The 11302-nt window shown below is 40.4% G+C and overlaps 1 protein-coding gene across 1 annotated transcript; it reads right to left on the bottom strand.

Annotated features, from left to right (window-relative positions):
* Positions 1-325: 325 nt before the first annotated feature.
* Positions 326-8493, bottom strand: LOC139465300 (isoamyl acetate-hydrolyzing esterase 1 homolog). The gene is made up of 6 exons (XM_071246982.1): positions 8397-8493; positions 6122-6177; positions 4651-4870; positions 4063-4150; positions 2793-2911; positions 326-950 (listed from the first exon to the last, which is right to left on the bottom strand). Exons 1-6 carry the CDS (start codon positions 8451-8453, stop codon positions 765-767), a joined length of 726 nt encoding a protein of 241 aa, XP_071103083.1. The 5' UTR covers positions 8454-8493; the 3' UTR covers positions 326-764.
* Positions 8494-11302: the final 2809 nt, after the last annotated feature.

The following is an 11302-nucleotide window of genomic DNA, read 5'->3' as shown; positions in this document are numbered from 1 at the left end:
GCACACTAACTAGTTATAGAGCATCTGCACACTAACTAGTCACAGGGCACCTGCACATCAACTAGTCACAGAGCACATTTACTAGTCACAGGGCACCTGCACACTAACTAGTCACAGGGCACTGAAACTAACTAGTCACAAAGCACACTAACTAGTCACAGAGCACATTAACTAGTCACAGGGCACCTGCACACTAACTAGTTACGGAGCACATTAACTAGACACAGGGCACCTGCACACTAACTAGTCACAGAGCACATTAACTAGACACAGGGCACCTGCACACTAACTAGTTACGGAGCACATTAACTAGACGAAGGGCACCTGCACACTAACTAGTCACAGAGCACATTAACTAGACACAGGGCACCTGCACACTAACTAGTCACAGAGCACATTAACTAGTCACAGGGCACCTGCACACTAACTAGTCACAGAGCACACTAACTAGTCACAGGGCACCTGCACACAAACTAGTCACAGAGTACATTAACTTGTTACAGGGCACCTGCACACTAACTAGTCACAGAGCACATTTACTAGTCATAGGGCACCTGCACACTAACTAGTCACAGAGCACACTAACTAGTCACAAGGCACTGAACACTAACTAGTCACAAAGCACACTAACTAGTCACAGAGCACTTTAACTAGTCACAGGGCACCTGCACACTAACTAGTCACAGAGCACACTAACTAGTCACAGGGCGCCTGCACACTAACTAGTCACAGAGCACACTAACTAGTCACAGGGCACCTGCACACTAACTAGATGCATTGGCAGAGCATAGAGACGCTTCTGGATTATTGTAGTCCAATTCATCCCACAAGGGAAACTTGAAGACAACATCTGATGTAAGCTTGTCTACGATTGGCTGGAGCAGAGTAAAGAGCAAGTGTGAGCCTTTCTGTGATAGGTGGAGACCATCACTCAACATGTCCTCCCATCCCTGCAAATACAGAAATATTCACCGATATAAAAAACAAAGTACCTTATTCAACGTAATAAGTGCCCTGCTCTAATAAGCGCGCATGGCAATATTTGCTAATATATTGGCAAGTGAAGAATCCCAATAAGCGCCCCTTCCAATTGATCAATGCACACAAAACTTGCTTATCCGTGTGTCATACGCACCCTTAATTATGTGCAACTAAATACTGACTTTTCTTAAGCATCATGTCTGTCGTATATATATGTATATATGACTGTCATGATCTTTCATCAGATATAGAATATAAACATCCCTGTACTGAATTACGCAAGTTGCACTATTTCTGTTTAATACTGTTCATTTTATATCTTGACTTATGTTTGTAATCCATTTTATTAATTTTATTCACAATTTAATTCAAAAACATTTACATTATTATTTCAGTGAAATCATGTCCCTACGACTCTTACAACTTAAATTCCGTTCACCCCACTTCATAGAGCCTGCTTTACCACATACCGCGACATACATACTCAAACTTATCAATGCAACAATGATCTATTTTCTTGTTTCATTTTTTGGACGAGTCTATACATCAAGACAAACATTTGTCACGGTTAACTTTCAGTGAGAAAATATCTCAAAAGTCGAAGAACTATTTCCATTTGCATAGTTTGCATTTGTTTAGATCACGTGCTGTCATTGAAGCCATACAGAGAGGTAGCGATATGATCACTTTGGTGCATAAATATATATTGTGGTGCACCTCACAGTCGCAGCTTTAGTAGCAAATAATTATGCAAAATAATATGTAAAGCATCAGTCAGTTCTGATTTCAGCATTTTTTTAAAAACAAGAGAAAAGGCTGGTAATGTGATATGCAAATTAGCCTGTGGCAGTGCTGTTATGCGAAGTTATGTTACTTCTTAAAATGATGATTCATTAAACACTAAATGTACTTTTTAGGATACTTGCATACAGTTTCTTCAGAAAATGTTTTCAAATTAATCTCAGGTAGGTAGTTGTAGTATTTACATTCACAAACTTTATACATTTATTGTTGAACTGTCGCCTGTCATCACCAGCACCGTAGCTGACATAATAACAAAAAACATATTTTGAGAAAGAATATTCATGTTAATTTTACAAATAAGTAGCTGAAACAAAGATGTGGTCATACACATTAAAAACATCATTATATTAACAGAAAAATAAAGGTAAGTAATATAAGGTAAACACAAAGTGGATGTTTTTGTTTTGTTTTTCAACTTTACCTGCTTATTACTGGTACTTCTGGTTTGGAACAATGGGCGTCAAGGATCGTTTTTACTCATCGCTAATTGGGAGTTGCATTATCACAAATAGGTAGATATGTAAGTTAATAAATGCAAGCATGCACATAGTATTACTTGTAAAAGACATATATATCTAAAGGGGTAAAATACTGAGAGAGATCGTTTTCTGATTTTGCCAAACCACGAAATATACAATCTTTCAATTCTGTATTTTGTCCCCAAAATTATATTCTAAAAAGCTCCCCCTATTCCTAATTCTGAGAGGGGCCTGGGTGCTTATAACGTCGAATACAGTATTTAATTTAATGAAAATAATGCCAAAATTGAGACATCTATAAATGACATTCATCAGCCATTTTAGGCTGATAAAGGATCATTTACAAGTGCATCAATATGCCAGCTGTACTGAAAATAAAATTTTAATTATAGTATTCTAAATAATTTAATCATATTGATTGTGACAGTAAATGATTTGGTTTTGGTAACTTTTGACTCTTTTACTGGTCAGCAGAATGAAAAAAACACTGCTCTTAATAATGATAAGAAAGACTCCCCCAGGACGTACTTCTGACTTCATCATGGCCTTGTAGAGATCCACACACTGCGTGCCGCAGTCGCTGGCGGCCTCCACACACTCCCTGGCATACAGCTCCGTCACCTTGTTGTCCTTGCTCAGAGGTTTACCTGGCCACGAGACAGATGTCATAGCACACATGAAGCGTGAGTGAGTTGGGTTTAACCCTGCTTTTAACAGTATTACAGTTATATCATGGCGTGTCAGCTTAATGCGTGAGGAAAGCCCGAAGTGATGCAGGTCTCAGACGTTTACCACTTCGGTGAAACCCACGAGCATGGGTATGGTGCTGACAAACCTAGAAACATAATCAGGGCGAACCGGTATTCGAACCCACAATCATAGGTTTCTGGCGTGTCCAAGGGACGCAACTCTGCACAGTGAATTGTGGCGCCCTAGACAACTGGGCCACCCGTGCCCCCCTGAACACATGAGGAAGGACTTTGTTTGTTTGTTTGTTTGTTTGTTTGGTCACAGTCAGCAATATTCAGCTATACAGTCACCCATCACCATCTATGAATTATTGAGAATGACGCGCCTGCTTTTAATATAATGCAACCTACAAGTGTACACACTTCACTTCAAAATGCCTCCTGAAAATAACTGAGAAGTGGCAGAATTTGGATTAATGTTCCTGTGATCCGTATTTCAGTTGCATCACAGTGTGTCATCTTAATTTGGGATGAGGGGGGCACGGGTAGCCCAGTCGTCTAAGGCACCGTGATTCGCTGTGCAGAGTTGCGTCCCGTGGGCATGCCAGAAACCTATTAATGTGGGTTTGAATCCCGGTTCACCCTGTTTATGTTTCTAGGTTTGTAAGCACCATACCCGTGCGCGTGGGTTTCACCGAAGTGGTAAACGTCTGAGACCTGCATCACTTCAGGCTTTCCTCCCACATTAAGCTGACACGCCGCGATATAACTGGAATACTGATAAAAGCAGGGTTAAACCCAACTCACTCACTCACTCACTAATGTGGGATGAAAGACAATGTAATGCAGGTGATGGTTGTAGGTGTATGTCACAATGATGTTGCTCCAATAATAAGCTGATATCTCTTCTTGAAACCAGGAAACCTACATCTTTCGACATTTTCATCACAAAAGACAAAGGGTAATCTGACCCTCTGAACTAAACCCCTCGCAATGTTGAGATCAAATTTAGAATTTCAGGGGACCTTTTCAAGATTTGACACAAACAATCTGCACTAGATAAACTCATGTTGTCTGAAAATACATGGCAGACAGGGATGGGGGAGTACCTTTCTTCTTGCATTCTTCTCCCCAGGCCTTCTCGTCAAATGCTGGAGGGGTGATGAGGATGATTCGCTCCCTCTCGATGCCGATAGACTGCAGCACAACAACAACAAGTGGATCAAGAAACAGGTGGATTAAAAAACAGGAGATGGAATATTGTCCGGTTTTCAAGATCTGCTCCGAAAAAGAGCACTACAGTCATTTTCAGTCCAGGTCAAAGTTGTTGCTATGGAAACTTGAAAAATAATTTGTCAAAAAATCCCTATCAATCAAAAGGCACCAGTTTACCACTAGACCTATCTATGTGCCAAGTTTGGTTAAGATATCTCTCATGGTTTTTAGGTTCTGCTTCGGAAACGAAATGTGACAGACGGACTGACAGAAAGACGGAAGGACGGAGAGCCATTCCTATATCCCCTTCCACTTTGGGGCGGGGTATAATAATACTAAAAGTCCTGACATCATAAAAAAGGGATACAGTTTCTGCTGAATTTTCCAAGATAAAGAACAGCCAAACAAATACCTTCCCCTCTGCTTTGTGGACACACTTACACACCATCAAAGCTGCCCTTCAAAGGGAGATAACTACTGACCTGCAAATACTCCACCATCTCCATGAGGTCCTCCATATAGTCTTCAAGGGGCACATGTTGTCTGGGGTTCAAGACTTCATCATTGGAGTCATTAGCCCCGAGGAAGATAGTGACAGCAGCCACACCGGCGGCATCATCGCTGCTGAGGATCTGGGGCAGCACAAACTTGCACCACCTGGCATTGTAGCCGGAGAAACCACGATTTACCACGTCACATTTCCTGAAAATAGGAAATCGTTTAGTTGAGAGAAAAATCTCTTTGTATGAGATATTCTTATATCTGCTGTAGGGCTGGAAAGGGTAACTCGAGTACTCGGGTCAGGTTGGTACTGGGTAGAACCCGGGTACCCACAGGACTACCCAGACCCGCGGTTAGTCACGTGATATATTGTTACATGACAAAAATTCACTATATAACATGGTTACACGACAATTTTAAGTCTCAAATGTTCTCATTTCTTTATGACCATGAACATGTTCCTTCTGACTTATATATGTTTGAACAAAGCTAAAACTCCAGTCAACTTCAGTGTATGCATGACCACATCGTTGTATACGTGTCTCTAAATACATTTTGCCAGGGCTACTGTCAAACTATTCCCAATCAGACATTTTGTACCTATCTCTTGACCCCAACAGCGGGTACCCAGGTAGGGTGTTGGTACCTGGGTAGCAAATTTGGACATGTGTGGAACTGAATCAAGAAATATGTCTTTTGTTTGTTGTTGGTCTGCAAAAAAACGTGAGTCATGTAACTATTGCGAGTGTGTGTCCCTCTCAGTTTTCGCAGTGCTTTCCTGCTTGCAAAACATTAAAGATTTACAATATTTCAAACAGGGGCATGGTTGGCCCAGGTGTCTAAGGTGCCACAATTCTCTGTGCAGAGTTGTACCCCTTGGGTGATCGTGGGTTCGAATCCCTGATTATGCTTCTAGGTTTGTCAGTGCCATACCCGTGCTTGTGGATTTCACCAAAGTAGAAAACATCTGAGACCTGCATCACTCTGAGCTGTGTTAAACCCAACTCACTCACTCACTATTTCATTAAACAAGTCAGTCCATGTTTTTTTCAAAGTTATTTTGTTTCAACTACATACACATAACAATTTCGACAACTACCACATCAAACCACTGTCAGCATAGTTTTATTTTAGCTACAATGGAACTAAAAAGTGGTAGCAATTCGTCATTCTGGTTAAAGCATTTGGTGGCCAAAAAGCTCGGACACCACTAGCTCTAGGTTACAGGTTAATTCTATGTATTGTGTACAAGAACTGTAATCTGTTTTTCCTGGAGCGGTGATTATATAAGCCTTGTTTTGCTTGTTTACCAATCCATATCTCATTTATGAAATAAATATATGTTTAAACCCCAAATGATGTTTTTATCCCTGACAATACAAACAGTTGCTAGGTGAGTTCATTACAGCACTTGGGCCAAAAGCCTGTGTGCCCAGTCAGTGTCAGTGTTACCTCTGGAGATGATCTGCTAGCAAGGCACCCCACTGGCCTTCCTGGCTCAGACTAAACTGAAAGAAAAAATACAAACAAAAGTTATGTTTCATGAACCTACGCTGATGGCTGTTTCCAGTTTTTTTTATAGAAAGTAGACTGGATATTCTGCATAACATTTCTGACATGACTTGATGCATGTTGTATTGCTGGGATGAGTCTGAATTTACAGGTAGCAGAGGTACTGTCCCCATGGCCCCCAGTGGGGTCATCTAGCTTTGGTTGCTGGCTACCTGTTGGTCATATTTTCATAGCATAATGTTTAACAAGATGATTGGAATGTTTAGTATTTGGAAGTTTTAGTTTTTAATCTGCTGTATGACATATTGCTGTCAACTTACTGTCCTTCTGACCCATCATTATCTACACAACTTTTCTCGGGACAATATGACAGAAATACTGTCAACGTGACACTAAATTATACCTCGGTCCCTACTTCAGATAATGTAGACTGATATACCAATACAGCCATATCTTGCATCATTGTTTCCACTGCTTGTTCATAAACATGTTATGAAATGTCATGAGGGGAAAATGTAAAGCATGAATGGAGTGCTAGATCTGCCATCTAGCAGTCATTTCAATAACAGCTTGTGGGTAGGTAGCTGCCATTACCATATCTCCTAATCCGTTGATTGTTTTCAATGTTTTTCTGTTGCTTGCCGTAAAAGGCGACTATGCTTGTCATAAAAGGCGACTATGCTTGTCATAAAAGGCGACTATGCTTGTCATAAAAGGCGACTATGCTTGTCATAAAAGGCAACTAATGGGATCGGGTGGTCAGGCTCGCTGACTTGGTTGATGCATGTCATCGGTCCAAATTGCGCGGATCGATGACCATGATAGTAATCACTGGATTGTCTGGTCCAGACTTGATTATATACAGACCGCCGTCATATAGCTGGAATATTGTTGAGTGCAGCGTTAAACAACAAACAAACATACAAACAAAATTGGGGTTATAGATCATCCAGTAAGAAAATTCTGCATTGTACATTTTACAGCACATTTCCACCTGTGCGACAAATCATAAAATATTTTAACAATCTACATATTTCCTCCATTAGACTCAAAGTCTTCAAATATATGCCAGCCTCTAACGCCGAGTGATATGGTCTGTCACAAAAATCGAATGCTGAAGGGGTCAGTGTCGGCATGGGTTCTACAGAAATGTACCCTAGCCAAATTTAGAATACAGAAACATACCTGATACCCTTAACGGCGGACAAGTCCATAATGACTCCATATTCCCCAACCCGAAACCAAAACCGGTTCATGTTGTAGTTCTGGTTCACCTGATTACGAATGCATGCGTACATCACAGAATATTGCCGGAATATTAGATTAATGTACGTACGTGTGTACAGTGTATGGTTCTTTCCTATATGATGCGCTGAAATGCATCATGTTGAAAGTACTCAAGTACAGCCATGTTGAATTAAACTGTGGTTTGGCATACAGGAAGTGATGAATACCTAAAGAAATGGTTATGAGCATTGTGCCCTGTGGCGGAATGGACTCATCCTAGGGTATGTTTCTGTCTTTTGATTTTAGCTAGGGGACATTTCTGTATACATGAACGTACCTGGGGTACATTTCTGTAGAACCTGTGCCGACAACGACCCCTTCAGTGTTACTAATAGAGGCCAGGTCCATCATTTGATCAAATTAATGATTTGTTTAACAAAACCAAAAGGAAGTACAAAGTTTCCTCAATTAATTGTCACTTGTGCTGATGATATGTGCCGACAGAGAATTACATTAGGTCATGTGAAACTTGAGTTCTTTCAGCCTTTGTTTGATTTGATAACTATGTATAGGCTAATTACTAAGCTTGGTGTAAAGGTAATTCATTGATTTGTGTTTGATGTTAATTTTTTACGACCATATCCCTATATATTTTCACATTCAACAGCTCAATCCTGATGTTCAATACGCCTGCTGAAATTGCATATTTTTGCGTGAAAGAACCTCACAGATTCTGTTAATTTTATTCACGTTATGCAAAGATGTCTAACACCAATTAAGGCTCGTTGAAATTTATTCATTTGAGGTCATTCATTTGCTCAAACCAATGGTCAAAAGATTAAAGAAATATCCGGTTGATTTTATCAAACCAGAACAAAGCTTCAGATTTAGAACAAGAAACTAAATAGACAATTTAGGGTATTTTCACATAGGCCCGAGCAAGCTGAGCCATGCTGAAACCGAAATCTGACAGTCACGTGGTATTTACCTGTGTAATCGAGTCTCCAAAGAGAACTATCTTTGGCCATGTCAACTTGTTGTTCATCTTGCTAATTTCAATCAGAACATTTAGAATACAGCAAAATATTCACAGCACGCACTTATAGTAATTTAGAGTTACCCGCCCTTTGTCGTTGACGTAAACAATAAAGAAAGCTTTTACGGGGTCTTCTGACAATCGCTGACAAAACTTTTGCCACTGAAAGAAAAAAATGGTTTGCAATTATGACATTCAGCACGAACACATTCTTTGTGATAACTTCATAATATAATACCTCATAATACTTGAGGTAGTATAAACTCCAAAGACCCCATGCGTTAAAATCGTACACATGTAGCAATACATGATTGAATGATTCGCTTAAATTTACACCGGAATCATACTTAAACACATTAACGAATTTTATCGCCGGAAACGAGTGCATTAACAGGATTTATCGTCCCAAACTGGCTCCCACAGGAGATATCGCTTGGGTGAGATCAAGCGATATCTACACTGTAGATATCGCTGCAATGGAATTTCATCACAATGCTGTGCAGACCAGTGTGACGTCATTGGTTACCATGACGTCACAATCAATTCTACCATGAATTTGGAATTTACTCGATTCTGATTGGTCAATCAGAGGCTATTAAATCCCAATAAACCCCCACTTAATGAAACAGCTGGTTTGACGGCCGCATCACCGCGGAAGCTAATATTCATAGAATAGTACTATTTTCAGTCATTGTCTGTAGGCATATTTGAATAATTATGTCTACAATTACAGGTTACAAAATGAACAGATGCGGTTACTACAATATTCAAAGGGTGTGTGGCAATACATTTCGTGCAAAAAAACACGACAGAAATCAACAAAGGGAATGTATTTACGTTTTGGAGACAACAGAGAGCTTGGAATATTGGCGCTTTTCTATATACGACTGTGACGTCATATTTTTTGCGTCACAATGAGCGATATGACGTCATAATGGTGACGTGCGATGATGAGCGAAAGCATTGCAAAGCTTGCTTTGTTTTCTTTAGGGATTCCCACCTCATGTTAGCTTACCAAGTTGCCGTGCTTATATGCATTCAATGCCTGTCATATGTTCGAGTGAAGTATTACGGTGTAAACAAACTGCTTGAGTATATACAGCACCATAATTTGTTCGGTGATTCCGTAATTCAGATCGATAACCCACTCAAAACACTGAACACATCCCATGCCGCTTCACTCATTATATTTGCTAACACCAAAGAGTTCGCGTTTTATTTAGTCATGGTAGAATGGAGATAAACATACTGTGTTTTCAATGTAGAGCTAGGTTACCTGTAGATTTAACCTCGCTAAATTGAATTTGGAACCGAACGCGCACAGTATGTTTATCTCCTAAATGACATCACTAATGGCTCTGCTACTGAAGCTGTAAGCAGTACTTTTTACACTTAAGTCACTGCTAATTATTGTCTACAAACTGAAAAATTTGGAAGAATAATGTTGGATGATAAATAAAATCTCACCCGCGTGTCTTTTGATATCAAATATATCAACACGAGTTGATAAAAGTGGGAAAACTCCGAGGCTCTATATATTGAAGAAAACAATTGCATTTACTACGTTTAAAGACGCACACGCATGTTGATGGGTCCGAACTACCTTTATTTCCTCAGTAAATTCGTGTTAGGACAATGAAGACAATAGTGTCTGTTTTATGTGAGTGAGTTGGGTTTTACGCCGCATGAACAGTATTCCAGTTATACAACACGTCGTTGGAGGAAATGTTTAGCCACACACACTTTGACTAATGTAGTGAAACCTATGCGTGCAAGTATAATGCTGACAAACCAAGGATCATTATCTGGGAGAATCTTGGATTAGAGCTCAGGACCTACGAATCCTGGTACGACTAAGGGACGCAACTCTGTACAGCGAACTGTAGATGTGCTGCCTTAGACCCTTAGGTACGAGATTTGCTGTGGTTGGACAGATCACTAATACCCAATTGTGATATGGTTTGAATAATGCGCAGTCATATGTAAAAAAAACCACATTTTTTCTCAAATTCTCTGAGGAGGATATGCCATGTTGAAACATAATTACGGATCTAGAAGTCATTGCTTTCAAACTGAGTGAGTGAGTGAATGTTTTAATGTCACAATCAGCAATGTCATACTACTACACTTTTGATAGGGACAAGTTTATCTTCATTACCGATCAGGGGCCACGGGTGGCCAAGTCTTCTAAGGCGCCGCGATTCGCTGTGCAGAGTTGCGTCCCTTGGACACGCCAGAAACCTATGATTGTGGATTCGAATCCCGGTTCGCCTCTATTATGTTTCTAGGTTTGTCGTGCTCGTGGGTTTCACGAAAGTTGTAAAGGTCTGAGACCTGTATCACTTCGGGCTTTCCTCCCACATTAAACTGACGCGCCGCGATATAACTGGAATACTGTTACTGTAAGCGACGGTAAACCCAACTCACTCACTCATATCCGATTATCCCTGTATTCTGTCTATAACACAACGATCTGGAAATAATCGGGCCAAACCATCAATGATTTCGAGGCACGATGACACATTGAGCCCAGTGGTTAAAGCGTTCGCTCGTCACGCCGAAGACCCGGGTTCGATTCCCGACATGGGTACCATGTGTGAAGCCCATTTCTGGTATTCCCGTCGTGATATTGCTGGAATATTGCTTAAAGCGGCGTAAAACCATACTCACTCACATCCGATTCAGCAACAGACGGCAATTATGACAAGCATGGATTACAAGGATCCAAATTTACCCGGGGATTCCCACGGGAATAACTTCAGTTGAAGATGATTTTTGATAGCCTAAGGTGTATTCAGAGATTGACAGTTTCTGTTTTTGCGGTTTAACGATGTGTAAACTTTATGATTAGTTGGTTG

Source organism: Haliotis cracherodii, unplaced genomic scaffold, assembly GCF_022045235.1.
Source record: "Haliotis cracherodii isolate W230 unplaced genomic scaffold, xgHalCrac1.p SCAF_18, whole genome shotgun sequence".
NCBI lineage: Eukaryota > Metazoa > Mollusca > Gastropoda > Lepetellida > Haliotidae > Haliotis > Haliotis cracherodii.
The sequence above is the reverse complement of the archived record's forward strand: the minus strand, read 5'-3'. Positions and strand labels throughout refer to the sequence as shown.